We start from the raw sequence: 21992 nt of genomic DNA, 5'->3' as shown, positions 1-21992 counted from the left end.
CAAGTGTAGGGATGACTGACCTGTCCCAGCAGACTCAGTTTCCAGAGCCACTTTATTATCTGGGTCCCAAGGAGCCAGCCCTTGGTGACAGCCTACTGTCATTTGTTTTGTCTTTGCCCATTCCTGCTCTGGTCTCTGGGCCTTTCACAGCGTCCACCGGGTCTCCTGGTCTCAGTCTCAAGAGAAGCCCCGTGCTGAGCTAAGAACCAAGGAGCAGGGCCTACTCTGCTTCTTGGGGAGAACTGGGGGAGACTGGCAGCCCTTAGCTCCATGGTTGTCAGACCAAGCACTGCCCTTGCCTCTTGATGGGTCTCTTCTGTATAAGGAAGCAGCATCCTCTGGGTCAGGCTAGGATGGCCAGGGGAGGGTTACCAAGGTAAAGGGTTACTGGTGACTTTGGGGTGGGTGGACAGCTGCAGGAACAGGGACACTGCTATGCTGGTGCTTGCATGACCAGTGTCATAGCTGTCCTAAATTGCCTATCTGCTCTTTAGGACAGCCTGGTGTACGTGCTCAGCCGGGAGCGGCACACAGTGGGCCAGCGCACACCGTCTAGCAAACCCAGCATCAGCTTGTCTGCCCCAGACATCCTGCCCCTGCACTGCACCATTCGCCGCCACCAATCCCCAGAAGGTGATCGGGCCGGAACCAGGTTAGTGCTGGAGCCGATCGCAGGTGCGCCGGTGTCAGTCAACTTCTCGCAAGTGGGAAGGAACCCCGTGGTGCTACAACATGGTGACCTGCTCTCCCTGGGCCTCTACTACCTGCTGCTGTTCAAGGACCCTGGGCAGGCACAGCCACTGCCTGCCTGTGCCCTCGCCCGTCTCGGGGCGGCACCACAGAGCTGTAGGATGTGTGGTGCAGTACTCAGAACCCGTGGAGCCCCTTCCCTGCCTGCTGCTGTGGGCCGGCGGCGGTCACTGCTCCTGGAGTTTGAGCCCGACCTGGAGGACACACTGCTACAGAGGATCATGACACTCATTGAGCCTGGAGGTGATGACCACAAGCTGACACCTGCCTTCCTCCTCTGCCTCTGCATCCAGCACTCGGCCACTCACTTCCAGCCGGGGACCTTCAGGCATCTCCTGCTCAAGATCTCCAAAAGCGTCCGAGACACTGTCTGGGTGCGTGAGGGTGGTAGCCCGTGTTACTAGATGACTGGGCTCTGCCTGCTAGAGCTGAAGGCCTGCCACTACCGTGATGTCCCCACAATGATGTCAGGCTGAGGAAAGGGCTGGCTTCTCCACATACACCTCCCTATCCAGCAGGCACCAGGCTGGGCATTCCAGGCCTCAGTGTAGCATTTTGCCTTCAGAGTGAGTCTGAGTCTGCTAGACCACTGTCCACGGGCTCAATGCCCTGTGGGTTCCACCAGGTCAGTCAGCTGTCAGCTGTTGGCACACTCCATGTCAGAGCCGGTGGTCAGTAGACTTGGGGTGTAGGGTGGGGGCATGTAGAATTCCTCATTATGGAGCCAGTCCCGTATATCTCATGGGATACTTAGGAATGTCCATGTCCATGGCCTCTCCCACTGCAGGCGCTCTCTCTCTCTCTCTCTCTCTCTCTCTCTCTCTCTCTCACACACACACACACACACATCTCTCTCTCTCATTCTCTCTCTCTCTCACACACCTCTCTCTCTCTCTCTCACACACACACACACACACATCTCTCTCTCTTTCTCTCTCTCTCACACACCTCTCTCTCTCTCTCTCTCTCTCTCTCTCTCTCTCTCTCTCTCTCTCTCTCACACACACACACATACATACACACACACACACACACACACACAGAAATCTTCCAGCAAAAGCTCAGCAGTGCCACCTGTTGGGCTGGGCAACAGAAGTGGAACAGGCTGCCTGGGACTCAAGGTCTCAGCAGCTTTTCTGGCTCCTGCCCTGAGGGTGACCTGACTCCTGAGGACCAGAAGGGTCTCTGTTGCTCAGAGCTGTTAGAGGTCGTCAGGTATCCTGATTTTGCTCATCACTATCTCTGTAATGGCAGGATTCAGGGCCAGAGAGGAGTGGATCCCGGGGTCCAGTCAGTCTAACTTAAACAGAGCTCTGGCCTTAGTGAGAGACCCTGTCTCTAAGTAAATAAGTTAGAGGAACACACACACACACACACACACACACACACACACACACACACGCTGGTTGTTGAGTGAAATGGGAGCCGTGTCATTTCTGTCATAGGGGGTGCGTGGGTCGTTCGCGGAAATGAGAGGAGGAAACCTGAGTTGGTGGAAAAGGCTTTTGAGAGTGGAAGAAGCCCAGCTGAGAGGGAACAGAGGAGCTCCGGTGTCTGTGGTCACCTGCTGTGTCTGCGTGGAGATGGAATGATGTGTATTCATGAGTGGGTTCTCTCCTTCCCTTCACTCTCTGTGCGTGTACATGCATGTGTGTGTGTGTGTGTGTGTGTGTGTGTGTGTGTGTGTGTGTGTTGGCCTGTTCCGTGGCTCGTGTGAAGGTCAGAAGACAACCTACAGAATCAGTTCTCTCTTTTCACCTTTCCATTTATTTTTTTTATTAAATTTGATACCTTTTCAATAATATTTGTTGCAGAAAATTAGAAACCACCAACTAGGGGATATAGTTTTGTTGCGGGAGAAATTCCTCTCATCTGAGAGGGGAATTACAGGCCATTATGTAATACAGGCTTCAGGAAGAGGTGCCCTCGGGCCGAACAGATAGACTTCTAAGCGCTTGCTTCTCATGCAGAGGACTCACATCAGAAAGCTCACAACTTCCAGACTCCAGTTTCTGGAGGTCTGATGACCTCTGCTGGGCCTCCTAGGGGCACATACTGATAAGCAGATTCGCACACACAGACCTGAATATAAATAAAGATTTAAGAAGGAAGTAGGTCCAGGCATAGTGACACATGCTTTTAATTCTGGTATTTGGGAGGCAGAGGCAGAGATAGGCAGATCTCCAAGATTTCAAGATCTCCAAGATGTAGCCTGGTCTACATAGTGAGTTCTATTACAGCCAGGGTTACATAGAGAGACTGTGTCTCAAAACCAAAACCAAACCAAAACAACAACAACAAACAAAAACCAACCACCGCCCCCTCCCCCAAAAAGAAAAGTGATAAGGGTCCTTAATCTAGAAAATAAGACCTGCTTAGAAAGTTTATTTTTTTATTATTATTTTTGTTTGTTTGTTTGTGTATTTGTTTGTTTGAGACAGTCTCGCAGCCCAGGCTGGCCCCCATCTCCCAAGTGGGAGTGCTGGGTTGGCAGGTATGTGTTTCTCTGCCCGCTGCTGCCTTTGGTAATGTTGTCAGTGCTAGGAGAAGCAGAAGTCACAGTGTGTCCACACTCACAGCATCCCTGCCAGATTGGAGGGTTCTGAAGGGAAAGAATCCCCACTGGCAGGTCTGACTGCCATAGCTCAGAATAGGGTGCAGGCAGACCTTTTAACACTGCATAAACTCGAAAAGACAGTTGGGGTAGTGGTTCCCCTTGTCCCTGGAGGCAGCCTTCAACCCCTGTGGTTGCCTCACAGTGCTGCAGCCTGCCTACAGCCCTGAGATCCTTGCAGCACCACCCCGCCCCTTTGTCTCCTTTCCATGGGTTCCAGGGACAGGACTTAGGGACTGTGTGGCAAGTCCACACTGAGTTGTCTATCTGTCCCGCAGGCCCAGGATGCTGTGTGTTTGAGTATATCCTGCTGCTGTTCTGTGTTCTCACATTTGCTTTTATTTTACTTTTTTCCTTTATAGGAGAAGACCAAAGAGCTAGCGGAAAAGCAGGCACAACTGTAAGTGTGACCTAGTTACTGTCCCTCCCTTAACATCAGGTTCCGTGCAGGCACCTTGGGCTTGGCTGCAGACTTGAGCCAGTGCCCTCCCATTCATTCCTCTTTCCTGACCACCCTGGGAAGCTGTAAAGGGAAATTTCCTCGGTAGGCCTGGTGGTGCAGGCACATGCTCCCTGTGCTGTCAGGAGGCTAAGGCAGGAGGATTGCAAGTTGCGGGTTTGCCTGTGCTACATAGTGAGTACACGGCCAGACTGGGCAGCTAACTCAGACCCTGTCCCAAATTACGAAGGAGAAATAGGGCTGGGGACATAGCACAGTGGTAGAGCTCTGACCTAGACTTTCCCATTGAGGGGCTGTGGAGTGTAGGTAAGCCATAGACCTCCTGCTTAACATCCCACAATGAGGTGAAGAAGTGGCTTAGACCACTTAGCATAGACCACTTGCCTAGCACCCAGGAAACTCAGGTTCAGTCAACAGTACTGAACCAACCAACAGCAGACACTCCACAAAAGGCTCACTGACTGCTCAGTGGTAGAATAATTACCTAGCATGTGCAACACACACACACCACACCACACCACACATAACACACATACACACCACATACACACACATACCACACATACCACACACACCACACACATACCACATACTACACACATACCACACACACACCACACATAACACACATACACACCACACACACACACATACCACACATACCACACATACCACACACACATAACACACATACACACCACACACATACCACACATACCACACATACCACACACACCACACACATACCACATACTATACACATACCACACACACACCACACATAACACACATACACACCACACACACATACACACCACACACATACCACACATACCACACACACATAACACACATACACACCACACACATACCACACATACCACACACACCACATACCACACATACACACCACACATACCACACACATACCACACACACACCACACATAACACACATACACACCACACACATACCACACATACCACACATACCACACATACCACACACACCACACACACACCACACATAACACACACACCACACACACACACCATACATAACACACACACACCACACATACCACACACACACACCACACATACCACACCACACCACACACCACACACCACACACCACACACACTGAATTCCCCAGAGCATTTTTAACACAGAGAGGAAGGAAAGATTTTTTCCCAAGTGGTCCCACAGCTTACTTTCCTAGTTAAAGCACCCTAGCCCAGCATCCATGGAAGGTACCCTAGTGGGATTTGTGGATCATTCTGGGTTATACATCATCAGATGTGCTGACACTAAGGCCCATAGCACCTGTCTTCCCAGAATGGAAGCCTTCATGAGAGGCCCTCTCGGTGGGAATTGTCAGGGAGGCAGTGGCCTGTCAGTACGATATATATCAGGAGGGCGTCTGTGAACTGCAGCTCTTCCAGTGTGCTGGTACGAAAAACAAAGCTCAGAAACTCAGGCCCAGGGTGGGGTGTGCCTCAGGGGAGAGCACGCCTGGCATGCAGGAAGCCCTGGGTTCCATCCCCAGCTCACATAAACCAGGTGTGGAGAGACAGGCCTATAATCCCAGCACTCAGAAGTGGAGGAGGATCAGAAGTTCAAGGTCATCCTTGGTGATATAGTGAGTTTGAGGTCAGCCTGGGATACATGAGACCCTGAATTTAAAAGAAAAGGTCCCCAGACAGTACCTGTGACATGTGCAGGTGTTTGTGTACGTGAGTATAGCCGGAGGAGCCGTACTGTCCTGCTAAGGCTGAGGCCCAGTTGAATGTGGTCTCTGAGCAGCTGGGGAGGGGACTGGAGTTGTGAGACTCAGGACTCCACCTACTGGTCGCATGCTCCTACCTCAGGATCAGCACCACACTGTTGCTTCAGAGTTGTGCAATAACCTCCTCTGTGCAATAGAATCAAAAGATACACAGAGGTCAGGACAGAGGGCTGGGATCTTGCCATCCTCAATACCAAGCAGAGGGACATGAGTTCCTCCCATGCCTGTCAATGTCATACGCCAGTGGGAGTCAGGACCCCTGGAGTCTGCAGCTGCATGAGGAAACCATGCTGCTTCTGGCCTATCAGAGGTCTATGCAGACTAGCCAGAGGCAGCATTGATACCAAAGGGCCATTGATCACAGCAGTTCTCACAAGAGTTGCAAAGATATTGATCCTGTTCCCACACTGGGGATGCAGGGCTGTGCCTCCCGCTTCACTACAGACAGGAAGAGGGGATGAGCCAAGGCCTCCCCTTTAGCCGCTTGTTTCTGCTGTGTTTCCAGAACTTTCAGCGTTCTGTTTTCATCCCTAATGCATGATCATTGCTTTTTTTTTCCCAATTCCATTTTTCCTTTTGAAAAAAACGAATCAGTACAAAGACACAGAGCAGACAAAAACAGCACACAGCAGTTAATCCCACGAACTCACATCTGGGCTCAGCCCATCCACAGGTTGTCAGATGTCTCTTCTCCTCTGTTCTGTGGACATGGAGGCAGCTTCCCGGGTTTCCTGGCCTGGCAACCATGCATTTCCAGTCCAAGTCCTTATGCCCAGCTATGGCCAGCCAGCCTAGCCTGCTCAGTGAGCCTTAGGTCACCAAGAGACCCGTTCTCTAAAAGCAAAATGTGCAGTGCTCCCAAGGAAAAATACCTAAGACTGCTCTCTGAACTACACACACAGAGTCACACATACACACACAGAGACACACATACACACACAAACACAGAGACACACATACACACAGAGACACACACGCAGACACATGCACATACAGAGAGACACAGACACATATACATACAGAGAGAGATACAGGCACACAGACACATACACATACAGAGAGACACACAAACACAGACACACACACAGACACACACAGAGGCAGATACAAAAAGACACAAACATACACATACACACACACACTATACACCTCCACACCATACTCACATTCCATACAGATACCACACACACACAAACACACACACTATACACCTCCACACCATATTTACATCCTACTCAGACACCATACACACACACATACAAACTGACACACACACCCCACCTCCTCCCTACACCTTCCACACATCCCACAAACCACATACACATACCCACACCACACATGCACACACACACACACACACTTGCACACACACAGCACATAAACCTCTCACATACATGTCATGCCCCCACAGCACTCCCACACTCCACCCATCACATGCATCCCTCTCCCCCACCCCTCCTCCACACAGATATTAGTATTTCTCTTTCCACCTTGGCCCCTCCTGCCTCCTGCCTTCTGCCTCTCACTTTATTACTTGTCTGCTCCAGCCCCAGCCCCAGCCCCAGCCCCAGCCCCAGCCCCAGCCCCAGCCCCAGCCCCAGCCCCAGCCCCAGCCCCAGCCCCAGCCCCGCTGTTTCCCCGAGGCACCGTGTGCTGTAATTTGCATTTCTAATCTGTGTTTATCTCAACTTGGCCTTGTTCTTTTCTTACCAGTGTTTGCTTTCTTTCCCCCTAATCATTATTTCTGATCCCCCGCCCTCAGCATGGACTGTTTTCCTCCTGGCTGATGTCATCCTGGGGTGACTTTGTGCAGCTGTGTGGTGACCCACCTCTTGGACTTGGGGTCAGAAAAATGTGTCCATCTGCCTTGCTCTGTGTGCATGTGCACGTGTGTGTGTGTGTGTGTGTGTGTGTGTGTGTGTGTGTGTGTGTGTGTGTTGCAGGGTGGGGCATGCACCTGCAGAGGCCAGAGGAGCCTTGTCCTGTTCTAGCACCCTCTTCCCATTCCCTTGAGATAGCGTCGCTCACTGAGCCTGGAGCTCACTGGTGCACAGAGAGCTCCCAGGATCCTCCTTTCTTAGAGTGGCCACCTTACGATGTAATGTTATGACGGGTGTTGTGGTTGCCTAGACTCTCTAGGCAACAAAATACATGCTGGTTTACTTCCCGTGGGGGCGCTGCCCTCCCCTTTGAATCCTGGGGAAATTGAGGAAGGCAGTGAATCTTAAAAACAAAACAGAGTTGGGCTCTGAAGATCCAATGAGTTCTTCTGAGCATGTGTGGCTCTGCGTGCCACTGGATAAGCCAAGCTGGGGTAAAGCACCAAGACTCAAGCTCTGCAAGCTAACCATGGCGCTCAGCAGTTGCCACGGGAGAGATGGGCGCCAGCCAGCTTCTTCCTCACCCAGGCACAGCACAGACAGGTCACCATTGTTTGTGGACTAAACTGAAATTAATGGCTGGGCAGAGCCTGGGACTGCAGGGGAGTGTCTGGCAGCCCTGGGACAACAGGAGAAAGGCCAGAAAGGCCTCCCTCGTGACCCCCTCACATCAACCCCATTTCGCCCCCAGATGTTCCCATGGGTATGGATGGTTCCTTGGGAGCCCCAGGCTGTGTAGCAACATCAGATGGCAGGCATGTGTGGCTCCACAGTCTTCAGCTTTGTCTTCTCCAGGCACAGACTGGCTTGAGGAGCCTTCTGTCTGCTTCTCGTCCTGCATATCTGGACGCTCTGTGATAGGTAGAAATGCAGCCCCCGCCACCTTCCCCACTGAGGGACCCTGAGGCCACCAGGGACAGATTATTGGACTTTTTCTTCACATAAGGCCAGCCCAGTCAGATCTTGGGGTGATCCTTCTGAGGGAGTGCACATGGTCCCAGAGGCACATACCTTGGTGAGATGTTCAGCAGATGTGATTGGAGAGGCTTATGGGAGATTACACCATCCCTAAGCCTTAGGGACCCAGGGTAGTGCATTGAGGAGCTGAGGAATTGTGCTAGGCATGGCAGTGTCAGCATTTGGAAAGCTGAGACCGCAAGTCAGCTAGTCCAAGGCTAGCCTGGACTATATGGCAAAATTCTGTTTAAATAAATAAACAAATAGAAACAATGAATACATGTTGGCATTTTAGTGGATTATCAGAGCCCTAAGCACAGTCCCAACATAACAAGTTCACAGGGATCCCAAGAGTCTGGTTAGGATAATAAAAGTAGATACAAGTCACATTGAATGATTGACACTCACATACACCTATTGGGCTCCTGGGTGAGAGTCAGTGGGTGGAGTTTGAAGTGGCCTAGCGTCTGAGAGAGCTAGTCTAGAGCCAGAAAGGAAAGCAGAAAACCTGGGGTGATAGGAACCTTGCTCCAGCTGACTGTATGAGGGGTCTGAGTTGCCCAGGAACTCAGTAGGTGCCAGGTACCTGGTAGCCCCTTGAGCAGTACCCAGTTCTGTTTTCATTACCCAGAGAGACAGTGCCCCCATGTGGATAGCACACCAAACTGCAGAAAGGACTGTGGGAACCGAGATGGTCCTGCTCCTCCTCAACCTTCAGAAGGTGACTTCCAGTGACTGTCAGCACTGGGATTTTTCTAAGTCTGAAGAACATGCTTTGCTTTACACACAGTTTCTTTTCTTGTTATGCTTTGGATTGAACCCAGGACCTTGCACAAGCTAAACAGATGTTTTACCAGTAAGGTGTTCTCCTTGATCCCCATTGAGTTTAGGTGAATGTCTTCATGCTAAGCTACATCCCCACTGGGGGATTCTAGGCAGGGGCTCTACCACTGAGCCACACCCCAGCCCCTCACTGGGGGATTCTAGGCAGGGGCTCTACCACTGAGCCACACCCCAGCCCCTCACTGGGGGATTCTAGGCAGGGGCTCTACCACTGAGCCACACCCCAGCCCCTCACTGGGGGATTCTAGGCAGGGGCTCTACCACTGAGCCACACCCCAGCCCCTCACTGGGGGATTCTAGGCAGGTAGAATCACATCCCCACTCCTGATTTCTGCCTCTGATTCACCACCTTCACACATCACTGATGTCCTTCCAGATCAAGTAGTAGTAGTAGTTAACTGATCCCTCAGATAGTTCTGTCAGTCTGTTTCCTCTGAGAATTGCCAGGTTAAGTAATCTTACAGCTCCTATTTCTTTGTCTAAGTATCATACTTATACTCAGGTTTCTTGTCCCCAAAGCCATGGATAGTAATCCCTGCTGCACACACTCTATGCACGAGTGTGTGTCTGTGGTACACAGTGCTCACACCCTATGCACGAGTGTGTGTCTGTGGTACCCAGTGCTCTAGCCCTCACAGCTGCTCAGCATGGGCTTCCAGAAGAAAAGCTGTTAAGGCAGCGTCCTTACTAGAGTCCTCTCCTGTGCCTGGGGCTGCCTGGATGTCCTTTGCATTAGATTTTGGAGCCTATGATAGTTTCCTGGCTTCTAGGAAATTGACAACAGTACTTGCTTCTGTTAGTGTCCCATGAGATGACTGTCCCCATGCACACAGAGCAGCAGCTGCAGCCCCTCGTCTGCATCCAGAGTAACCGGTTAGTATTTCTGTCTTGGTAGCCAAGAGCCCATCTCCTGGGCCAGCTTCCCCATGGCCGACCTGGTTCCCGACCTCCAACACATCCTGTTTTGGATGTCAAACTCCATCGAACTCCTGTACTTCATCCAGCAGAAGTCCCCACTGTACATGCAGAGCATGGAGGAGGAGCTGGATGTCACAGGTATGGCCCTCGTTGTGACCCAGGCTCAGCACTGTTGACAGTGGGCGCAGCGGTGGCTGCATGCACATGTGCCTACACAGGATGGAGCTTTATTGACCCCCAGGCCATTTGGGGATCACACATGAAGCCAGCACTAGTGGTTTAGGCTAATCTGGTGCCCCTAGGACATGCCATATGACATTTTGCTGGCCCATTTTGTCTCATTCCCATGCACACTGTAGCTTGCTCTGGTCTGTTTGTGGGGGGCTGAAGGTGTGCACAGGCCATTTAGAGGGGAGGGGCTCAGAGATGCCCCATAGTTCCAGAAAGAAAGAATGCTTCCAGTCAGAGCTGTAAGATGGTAGGCATGTCAGCTTCAGAGGTGGAAACATGGGTAGTGGGCCTGAAATTAGCATTACCAAATATTCAAATTCCTAGAACCCTCCAGGAGAGGTGGTTCTGCTGAGGGGCAGGACAGGGGTGGGGGGATCTGTGAAGGTGACATTGTGAGCTGTGTTGGGGAAGTGATTTAGTTGGTAAAGTGCCAACTGTACAAGCACAAGAACTGGAGTGCCATCCCCAGCATTTAAGTAAAAAGCCAAGGTGTTGAGTCGCCATGTGTTACCCACACTCATAATCCTAGATGGCAGGAGGCTCCCTGGGCTCCAGCTGCTGGCTGAGCCTAAGCAGTGAGCCCAGGGAGAGGCCCTGTCTGGAAAACCAAGGTGGATGGCCCCAAGGAATGGCACTGGGGTCTCCAGACATGTGTATAAAAACATGCATGTATGTGCACATGCATGCACGTGCGCACACACACACACACACACACCAGACAAAAAAATTAAAAGGTGGTAGAGTGGGGCCAGGCCCTGGGTGGTTTTATTGGTATGTGTCTGTTAATGACTCTGTGCTAAGAGATAGCCTGGGAGGTTTTGACATAGCTAGGAGACCATGATGGATGGCCTGCAGTAGGTCCCATGTCCTGATCGTGCATCTGGGGACCTGAGGCCAGAAGCTTTGCTCTGCCGTGACAATATCAAAGCCACTCACTCCTCTTGTATCAGTGGGGCCACTGGGCTGTTTAGGCCTATCCTGGGTATAGTAGAGACCTTGTGACCCTGCCACTGAAGGCCCAAGCTGAAGAGGTGTTCACTATGTCTATGCAGTGTCCCCGTACCCCTTTGTGGTTGCCTATAACAGGTGAGGCTGGTTTCTTCAGTGCCTGAGGGGCACCTGGTCCTGGGGCCCCTGTGGCTTTGTGACAGTTACATCCTAGGTGTCTACCTAGGTGTCTTAGAACCATGTTGGAGTGTATTGACTCTGTTCCTCTTCTGGTCAGCCCATTCTTTGTCCTTGCACCCAGGGGTGAGGGGACTCTGGATCTTCAGGTGCTTGGGTCAGCAGCCCTCCAGGCCTCTATCCCTGTTTTCATTCTTTTTAGTTTATTGTTGTATTTTTTTTTTTTTTTGATTTTGGGGTTTGGTTTGTGGTTTTGTTGTTTTGTTGACAGGGTCTTACTGTATAGCCCTGGCTGGCCTGAAACTTGCTGCATAGATAAGGCTGTCTCTGCCTCCTGAGTGCTAAGAGGTTTCCTATTTCTTGAGAGTGTTTTGACGTCACAGCCATGTGACAGCTTCCCAAGGGGCTGATGTACAATCCTTTTAACCGTGTCATTAAAGGTGACCTTCAGGGCTGGGTTGGGCTAGCTGCCATTGAACAGCCAGTTCTGATGGAAAACAGAGCCTGGCAGCCGGGGTCTCGTAACCCAGCCAGTTGGGAGACTGAGGCAGGACAGTTGTAGGCTCAAGTAGTCTTGGTACGCTACAGAGTGGGTTCATGGTTATGCTGGGCACCTTGAGGAGAGAGAGAGGGAGAGAGAGAGAGAGAGAGAGAGAGAGAGAGAGAGACCCAGTAGTAGAGGCCTGTATGACACAGCAAGGGGGAGGAAGGGATTAAAAGGAGAGGGGAGACGGGAGGAAAGGAGGAAACACAGAAGTGGAAGGGATGGGAGGAAAGACAAACTAGACAAACTTCTGGTCTGTCTCAGTAGCATGGCCACGTGTGTCAGCTCTCCAGCTCTGCCTGTCAGTGTGACTGCCTGGGACGGGTTTGGGATCTCCATACCTCTAAAGCCAGATGTGAGTGTTGGCGTGCCAGGCAGATCCCCAGCAGGTAGCTAGGCAGATGCTGGAGTCCTGGCTGCTCCGGGCTGGGTGGGCCCACATGTGCATGCCGCCTGGTGAGCCTCCTCTTGTGGCCCCTTCCCCCCCCCCCCCAGGCTCCAAGGAGTCGCTGTTCTCCTGCACACTGACGGCCAGTGAGGAGGCCATGGCCGCCCTGGAGGAGGTGGTGCTGTATGCTTTCCAGCAGTGTGTGTATTACCTCTCCAAGGTGTGTGCTGCCGTGCTGTGCTGTTGATTGCTGCCCTCCTAGGGCCTTGGGGCAGGAGGGCATGAACTGGGAGGAGCCAGCTTCAGCAGGGAGGAAGCAGCCGCTGGTTCTACTTGGGCCCTCCTTGTACCCCTTGCCCCTGTTCTTCCCTGTCACAGAAATGCCCCCGTGGTCCAGCCTGGTGACCATCGGTCACAGTGCACCACCAGTCAGCACTGCTAGTTGACTGCCATGTCCAGCCCCGTTTGCACCTGCAGCTCCCGTTCCTACTTGTGTTAGTCCCAGGTCAACTCCTGCTGGGCCTCGTTCCAACCTGTTGCCTTAGGCTGGTTACGTTTGGGGCTCTTGGACAGTCCCAGCATCCCTGTCAGTGGCTCTTGGGCTTCTCTCTCCCTGTAGTGCCTGTATGTCTGCCTCCCGGCCCTCCTGGAATGCCCCCCATTTCAGACAGAGCGCAGGGAGAGCTGGCGGTCAAGCCCCACTCTGCCTGAGGAGCTTCGGCGCGTGGTGTCGGTGTTCCAGGCCACCTTGGACCTCCTGCGGCAGCTGCAGATGCATCCTGAGGTGGCCTCCCAGATGCTTGCTTATCTCTTCTTCTTCTCTGGCACACTGCTCCTCAACCAGGTCCTGGACAAGGGTGAGTGATGTTGGGGATGGTACCTGGGTTCCTTTGAGAAAGCTAAATGTGCCCTCAAGGAAACACTCTGCCTGGCTGAGCCTGTGGGAGGATGGCTCAAAACCCAGGATAGGACAAAAGCTCAGAGCATGCGCTGATGGTTTAGGGTAGGAGGGGTAGGGCTGGTGGTTGTCACAGCCCCTTCTGCCTTGGACCTGGCCTCCATCTCTTTCTTTCTCTGCCCCAAGAGACTGGGTAGTCTGCATTATCTTGGAAGTTGGGATAGGGTGTTAATGTGGCCTGGAGAGGCTTTGGGAGCCTTGGTGGGTCTCATCCTTTCTTCCCTCTCCAGGGCCCTCTCTGAGTTGCTTCCATTGGCCCAGGGGTGTCCAGGTATGTGCCCGTCTGCAGCAGTTCCTGGAGTGGGCCCGGAGCGTTGGCCTCGGGGCACCTGCTGAGCGCTTCTTTCGGAAGCTTTCCTGTACCCTGCATCTGCTGGCCACTCCCAGTGCTCAGCTCATCCAGGTAAGAGGGCACCAGGGGACGAATGCAGAGAAGGCCATGCTGACTCCAGGGTCACTGGCTTATAAACCAAGTCAAGGTGGCCTGGGCTCTGCACCTGGAAAACTCCCACGTTCCCATGGTGACTCATGGAGTTGTTTAGTTCCTCAACCATCCACACCCACACCAGGCTGGATAATCAATCCCATGGGTGCCACGGGTAGTCTCTAGGCTCTGTATTGGTCACTGTGTGTGGCAAAGAATGCTCTGTAGTGTGACCAAGATGAAGGACCTGAAGAGGAAGACATGATCTATGTCCCCCCACTGGGTCCCATCTAATCAGACAGATCCATAGAGTGAGTCAGAGGGTCAGGTGGGAGGAGAGAGAGGGCTCAGCTCACGGTGGCTGCTGTCAAGAGCCTGGGTGGTCAGAGGCTTCTAGAAGCTGGAACAGTCCCAGCCCAAAGCCTGCCTAGAAACCCAGCCCTTCCATTCAAGGTCCTCAGTCATGAGTTGCTTTGGTGGACAGTCTGTCCTGGTCATTCTGCATGTGAGGCTGCAGAGGTGCAGCCGACCCCGCCTCCGTTGAGCTGGAGTCTGTGAAGCAGAGCTTGTGCTCTGGGCTCGAGGGCTCACATGGAGACCCTCAGTGGTGCCTGGAGAGGCCTCTGCAAGTTGTACATTTCAGATTTGTGCTCTCTCTCTCTCTCTCACTCTGTGTCTCTCTCTCTACACGCTCTCTTCTCCCCCCCCCAATGTGTGCGTATGTGTGTATATGTGTGTGTATGTCAGAGGACAGACAACCTTGAATGTCATTCCTCGGGCATCTTTTACCTTTCGTTTGAGACAGCGTGTCTCCGTGGCCTGGCACTTTGCCAGCTAGGCTAGGCGCGCTGGCCAGTGAGCTCCAGTGATCTGTCTGGCTTTCCCAAAGCTACGGTTCCAGGCCCCGCACTTGGCTTTTTACATGGGTTCTAACTGGGCTGTCTCTCCAGTCCAAGGCCTGCGTGGTCTCTGAGTGAGGGGACATGCAGGAAGGAGCAGCCGTGACTCCTCGGCTCTGGGCTGCTCCAGTCTGCTCACCTCCATGCCTGCCCTTCCCACATAGAGTCCTGGAGCCCAAGGAGACCAGGAGGCCCAGGTACCTGGTGGAACCTCTGTGGGATGTGACAAGTGACAAGCTTGTTCTGCCAAGAGCTGGGTAGCAGATATTTTGGTCTTGCTGTCCACACGGAGTCCATCCATATTCTTTATGGTCATCGCTTCTAAACCCTCTAAAAAGAAAATATCCTTAGCCTGGGGGTTTTATTCAAATATCCCTCAGGGGCTGGAGATGGCTCGGCAGCTAAGAGCACTGACTGCTCTTCCAGAAGTCCTGAGTTCAATTCCCAGCAACCACATGGTGGCTCACAACCGTCTGTAATGGGATCTGATGCCCTCTTCTGGTGTGTCTGAAGACAGCTGCAGTGTATTCATATAAATAAGAATAAATAAATCTTAAAAAAAAATATGCTTCAAATAGCCCTCAGACTAGCCAGCAAAAAGTAACTGCAAAGGAAAAAAGATTATTTTTGTCCCCGCGAAAGTAAGAAAAACAATAGTATTCATAAATAATAATGTGTCTGTAAATAAGAATACAAGGTTTCTGGGGCCTGGCACAGCGATGCACACTGTAATTCCCATACTCTGGAGGCTGAGGCAGGACAATCATGAACTCAAGGTCAGCCTGAGCTTCATGAGGGGACCCTGTCCTTTTAAAACAGATGTGTAAAGATTCATTAGTATTTACTGTATGTGTGTTTGTAGGTGGATGAGTGCTGTGTGTGTGTGTGTCCACAGAAGGGGGTGCTGGTCCCCTGACTACAGTTACTGCTGCCTGTGAGCCGCCTGCTGTGGAAGAGCAGCAGCTAATATGACTGCTGAGATATCTCTTCATCCCTGTTAATAAATTACACTTATTTATTTATCGTATGTGGCCATGTGTGCAGGCACGTGTGTGTGTGTAGAGGTCAGAGGACAACTTGCAGGAGTTCCTTCCCTCTCTCACCATGTGGGTCTTAGAGCTTCAAGTTGTGTCACCAGGTGGCAGGCGCCTTTACCCGCTGAGCCATCTAACGGTTCAGGACCCTCTCTGAATAAACAAAACCAAGCAGGAATTTTTGTAAACTAAAACCAACCACAGGAGCAGAAGTGAAAAGGACAGGGCGAAAAGTTCAGAGTGAAGGAAAATTTCCCCTAAGTGCTCCCCAAACACCAGAGAGGAGGACACAGACAGAGGAGGGGTGGGGGAGATGTGAAGATGGCTAGTTCCTGTTCCCTCCCTGACACCCTGAACATATTTCTGAAACAGGTGGGAGACATCAAAAGGAAACAGGACCCCCCCCATCTCATGCACCCTGGACCTGAGGGGTGTGTGGAGGGATTGCTAGGAAGAGTGTTGGTCTGGGGTCAGTTCCTGTCCCTCCTCCAATAGCTCTGAGGCTCTAGCTGTCCCCGGGGCATAGACTAGATGGCTGCAGCCCAGGCCTGTGGCTGTTGGCAGGGAAATCAAGACAGAGAGAGGAAAAACAAAGACAAAGCTAAGGGCAGAGAAGCTGGCCACAGCCTGTCCCTTCCCTGACCCTAAGGGACTGTACCAAGAACCTTGGCGCTGTAGACAGGCACAACCTAGAGCCTCTTCAGAGCCACAAGTGTGAAGTCTTCTGGGCCAGCTGAGCTGTCTGCATGAGAGAAGGAGCTTTCAGAGCAAAGCTGTGATCTCCTGGGCCTTTGTCCTGAGGCCACAGAAGGATGGCAGGGAGTCAGGGAAAGAGGCAGCAAGCTGGAGGAGAATGGAGGGGAGCCAGGGAACCGTGTAACATTTCTGGTTCTGTTTAGTTCATTGTTAGCCGAGGCTGGCTTCTGACTTACTTTGTGCCCAGGCTGGGCTACAATCTCTGATCCTCCTGCCCTCACCTCCTGAGAGTACCAGGCTTATAAGTGGGCACCACCTTTGTCCCCTTGCTTTGTCTTCAGAGAACCTTCCCTACCCTGAGCCCAGTTACTTACAGCACCTGGGTGACCTATTTCTGCCTTCTATAGGACACCCGTGCTTACATGCTCTCCTCCACCCGCCTCTGCTCCCTTCTGTCCACTCTTTCTGGGTTTCTTGAGTCAGGGTCTTAGTTTGTAGCCCAGGGCAGCCTTATCAGTGTGGATACGTGTCCAGTATACTGTCTTCTGCCCCGTCCTTTCCCTGACCTGCTTTCTGCATTGTCCCCGCCTGCCCTCCCCGGGAGTGAAAAGATGGGTTTGGGGCTAGAACCCTGCCTGAGGAGGCCTCTCCCTAGGTTTGTGGGCAGGGGACTGCCTCATGCACCTTCAGGCTTTTGACTTGAGCTCCTTGTCCACAGATGAGCTGGGCCACCCTGCGGGTCACATTCCCGGCCCTGAACCCTGCTCAGCTGCACCGGCTGCTAACTCAGTACCAGCTGGCCTCTGGCATGGGCCCTGTGAGCGCCTGGGAGCCAGGAGCCCAAGACAGCTCCGAAGCCTTCCAGTCAGGTGAGCCTTCCCAGTGGCCAAGCCGAAGGGGTAAGTGGGAATAGGGAGGTTGAGGGTGGAGACCCCCAAGATCCAGCTCAGAAAAGCACCAGAGCAGGTCCCCGAGGTGGGAACACAAGAGCCCCCTGCTACCCAGCACTTCCACCCAGGATCCTACTGTGCTGGCCCCCAGTCTCAGAGTAAGTGTTCTTTCTGCTCCTGGGGCTTCAGACTGGGGCTCAACTGGCACCCAGCTGATCAGGAAGTGAACAGCAGGGTGAACAAGCCTTGAGACATTTCTCAGCTCTGAGCACACATTTATACTGTTTACACACATGCACATGCCCTAGTGGAGCAGCAAGAGGTAGGTACATACATACATACATACAACATACGTGTACATTTCAATTTGTGAGTTATACATATCTTCCTTCATAAACATATATCCACAGTGTCTAAACAGAAAGTGCAGGCTGGTAGGCAGACAGTAGGCTGTAGATGTGCATAAGGCTTCCCACTGACTTCCTGTTCCTTGGTCACCACTGTCTGGGCTGGATACAGGATGCCTCTAAACAGTACTCCTGGGTCCTGGTCCCATTGGGTCCCTCCTAGTTTACGAATTTGTATCAGAACACTCCCTTCCCCATGTTCAGGCTCTGTGCTGGGAGCTCAGAGCTGGCATCACAGAAAGGTTCCTGTCTCCACCCCCATCCAGGACCTGCACATATTAACATCCCAGGGTACACAGGGGTGTATGGAGGGGTGGTGTCTGCCAATCTAGACAGCCTAGTAGGGATTAAGAAGAGAAGAGACTAGGCTGGGACTCAGCCGTCCGAGGTCCTCCATGGGTGGGCCGAGGACCTAAGGTGGAGGGAGGAGAGGCCAGGTCCCAGCGCCCCAACTCACTTCTCTGCAGAGGACATCCTGGAGTCCTATGAGAACCCACCGCCCATCGTTCTGCCGAGCCAGGGCTTCCAGGTGGACCTGGAGGCTGACTGCGTGGAGGACAGCATCTACCAGCACCTGCTCTACATCCGCCACTTCCTGTGGGGGCTGCGGGGCCAAGCCAGCCCTGACAGTGGGCCTTCCCAGCCTGAGAGCATCGAGGTAGAGTGGGGCAGGGATATGGGTGGGGAGGGGCTGAGTCATGCAGAGAAGCCTGTGGCTTGTAACCGTGAGCTGAACTGAGACAACTTTTCATTGCCTATTGCCAGAAGCAGGCACTGCTTTTCCAGAGTGGGCTGGGGGACGCAGCAGGTATCCTGAGACAGAGGACTCGGGTTTCCATTTGATGTGGTGCAGGCTTGCAAGTGTATTCACTTACTCTGGCCTAACATGGCCTGGCTGGGCCCATAATCTTCTGGGTGGCTTGTCTGTCTCTCTTCCTCACAGGGAGCCATCATGGATGCCTGGTCTATCCCCTCCTCTGGGCCTCAACGTTTGTCCACCTTCTCTTCCCAGGGCCTGTACCACACAATTCCTGAGGGGCATCTGGCAGGCCATGGCTGCCCCCTGGCTAACAGGGACGCAGGCAGAGGAGCTGTGGAAACTGTCCCTGCCCGTGCTCCTCCTGTCACTGGAGCTTCTCGAGCACAGGGTCCCCCTGGAAGGCAGCCTACCCGAGGGGACCGCAGGGGCTCCCAGGCTGGCTCTCTGCACACTGACTCCTCCTGCCTGCTCACTCCTCCCAGTACACCACTGGGCCTGGAGCCTGGAGGCCCCACCTGGCCAGAGTCCAGCAGCCTCTGTGGAAAAGCACTTATTGATGGGCAGAGGAATGGACCAGGTGGTCTTCCTGGTGCAGTCCTAGAAGGTGAGACCTGGCCCGCTCATGATTGGGTTGCAGACCCTACCTTGTGTCTTGATGGCAGTCTCCTTGGACCCCTCTGTCAGCCAGTGCTGTGTCTGGAGCATGCTCCTTGGTGCCTATTGAGGGACAGTACTGGTAGGCGGGTGCATATGTGCCCTTATGTACGAGCACATATATATGCGTGTATATACACAGTGGGGCCCACCTGGTCCTGTGAGGACCCTTCATTGTATCCTTGATTATCCTCAAGTGTGAACGGCTGTGGGTGCTCAGTGGAGCAGGACAAGGCTGCAAGCTACCTCAGGTTCTGGGGCTGGACTTACAGTACCATCCTAGTGGTGGGGGATGGGGGCAGAGGAGAAGACAGTGAAGAGATGGTGGGAGGCTAGGCTGCCCCAAATGCATTGGGTCCCTGGCCTCAGAGGGGTTAATGTCCTGTTGAGTTTGGGCCTGTCCCTTCCCCCGGGCTTGCTATTGTATCTGTCCAGGGGGTCTTTTCCTGGGGATCCAGGAGCACTTGTCACGCCCTGTCTCCTGAGACACTCTGTGTCTTCCTGAGGTCCCGGTCCCGTGTGTACTGACACTGGGGTAAGTGCCGCCCTCCAAGCCCAATGGCTCCTTATCCTTCCCTCCTCTCTGCCCAGGAGATGCTGTTCAGGCTGCTACGGAGCCTCCTGCTGAGGCCTCCAGCCCCAGCTCCAGCACGGAGGACTTCTGCTACGTGTTCATGGTGGAGCTTGAGCGAGGCCCCTCGGGGCTGGGGATGGGCCTGATTGATGGGATGGTGAGGACCCTGGACCTCAGCCCTCTCCCCCTGTTCTTGCAGATGCAGCCTCATCTACAGTGTGAGCATAGTCAAAGCCAGTGATAGATGCCCTGACTGTCTCATGGGCCTGCCTTTGGGAGCACTGGTGGAGCCCGATGCTTTTCTGTGGGACACATTGTCTAGGTCCAGGCATGGGTTCCCACAAGTTCGCAGGGAGGGTTGGGGGTGGGGCAAAAGGTCTTCAATGGGTAGAGCTTGTGTCAGCACCAGCAGCATCCTGAGGCCCCTGCTTCTTCCCAGCACACACCTCTGGGGGCCCAGGGACTCTACATACAGACCCTGCTCCCTGGGAGCCCCGCAGCATCTGATGGACGCCTGTCACTGGGAGACCGGATCCTGGAGGTGAATGGTAGCAGCCTGATCGGTGTCAGCTACATGAGGTACGTACCATGCCTGGCCCGAGACTCGGGGCTAGCCAGGGAGGTGATGGGCACCTGCAGGCCAGCCCTGCATCCTGGGGAGGGAGAGGCAGTGGCTGGGGCTGCTGCTGCTGCTGCTGCTGCTGCTCCCTCCTCTGCCAGCATCACCTGTTTCCTTCTTGCAGAGCAGTGGATCTGATCCGACATGGAGGCAAGAAGATGCGATTTCTCGTTGCCAAGTCTGACATGGAAACAGCCAAGAAAGTCTGCTTCCAGAAACTCTCTTCCTAATAGACCAAAGGACCCTTGTCCCCACCACCTGCTTCCTGCATCCTCTCCAGGTGCCACCAACAGCCACCCATGGCACCCCCCCACACCCCTCACACCCAGTCCAGCCAGTCCTGGGTTTTAAAGTTGACTGAGTGTGTCCCTATGTTGTGGCCTCACGTTGAGGACACCTGTTGATTGTGTGCATCTTAGTGTATATTTATTTATATGACAGATGACACTAAGTTGTGACATTTCCTACAGAGCTTTTATGTTTAAAGACTTTAATGGAGAATTCAGATTCAATAAACTATCTTTTGTATTCTTATAGTAGGGACGTGGGGTCTGTGCTGTTGTACAGAGCACATGGGCAGCAGCACTGAGGGAAGTTGTGGCTCTAGTGACCAGTGAGTGTAGACAGGCACTCTACCACTGAGCCACACCCCAGCCCCTCACTGGGGGATTCTAGGCAGGGGCTCTACCACTGAGCCACACCCCAGCCCCTCTTTTTATATTTTGTTTTGCAACATTCTCACTGAGTTACCCAGGTTGGCCTTGAACTTGCTCTGTAGCTCAAGCAGACTGAGCTGTCTACTTTCCTCTGTCAACTTCCTCCAGGCCTGCTCCCTCAGGCTAGGTTATGGATGGGATGACTTGAATCACCTTCTACCCGAGGACTGTGGTTTCTTTGCAGCCAGGAAACAAGAACCCGTGAGTCGGTGTGGTCCAGTCTTTTGGCCCTTTCTTTGAGGCTGGGTTAGGGCCATTGTGGAGCTTACTGTGGAGGAGGTAGTCTGGGTGCTCCCCGTCACGCAGGCTTGCTTCAGCCACCTGAGTTCTGGGCCCACAGTGTGAATCCCCGTGCCCATCTCCAGCATTTTCAATCACATTGCATAATTTCGCCTCCAAAGTAAGGGGTCCGCAGGCCTGGAGAAGATTAGATGACCAGGCTCATGTCTCATTGGGCCCGAGCTAGCCTTAAGCCCTCCCTTCCTGCTGAGATGACCCCCCCACACTCTTCCCCACTTGTCACTGATCACAAAGGAGGTGGTTGAGCACTGATTCCGACCAGGGCCCAGGCTTTTCTTCCTGACCCATATCCCTTTACACTGTTGGAAAGCCAGCTTCCTTCTCCTGCCAGGGGCTGGTGTGCTGCGATCATGGCTGGCACATGCCCACACTGGGTGTGAACAGATGTGGCCATGCTGTATGTAGATCTTTAGCAGGGTCAGCAGCTATATCCATATGCTGTGTGCACAGTCTTCATCTTTTAAAAGAATTTGGTGTGTGTGCGTCTGTGTATGTGTATCTGTGTGTGTGTGTGTGTGTGTGTGTGTGTGTGTGTGTGTGTAGGTGCGCAGGTGACACAGCAC

General features: G+C 53.0%; 1 protein-coding gene across 1 annotated transcript in view; it reads left to right on the top strand.

The window, feature by feature from the left end:
* Radil (Rap associating with DIL domain) overlaps positions 1-20949 on the top strand; it is a 68440-nt gene extending 47491 nt beyond the window's left edge. Inside the window, exons 4-15 of the mRNA XM_076923548.1 lie at positions 495-1124; positions 3727-3764; positions 10188-10348; positions 12606-12718; positions 13118-13355; positions 13687-13859; positions 17228-17378; positions 18274-18464; positions 18819-19170; positions 19812-19951; positions 20234-20373; positions 20538-20949. Coding sequence (XP_076779663.1) covers positions 495-1124; positions 3727-3764; positions 10188-10348; positions 12606-12718; positions 13118-13355; positions 13687-13859; positions 17228-17378; positions 18274-18464; positions 18819-19170; positions 19812-19951; positions 20234-20373; positions 20538-20643 — 2433 coding nt within the window. The 3' untranslated portion in view covers positions 20644-20949. The remainder of the gene's footprint in view (positions 1-494; positions 1125-3726; positions 3765-10187; positions 10349-12605; positions 12719-13117; positions 13356-13686; positions 13860-17227; positions 17379-18273; positions 18465-18818; positions 19171-19811; positions 19952-20233; positions 20374-20537) is intronic.
* The last annotated feature ends 1043 nt before the right edge of the window (positions 20950-21992 follow it).

Source organism: Arvicanthis niloticus, chromosome 24 (genome assembly GCF_011762505.2).
Source record: "Arvicanthis niloticus isolate mArvNil1 chromosome 24, mArvNil1.pat.X, whole genome shotgun sequence".
NCBI lineage: Eukaryota > Metazoa > Chordata > Mammalia > Rodentia > Muridae > Arvicanthis > Arvicanthis niloticus.
This window is presented reverse-complemented; position numbering and strand designations above follow the sequence as displayed.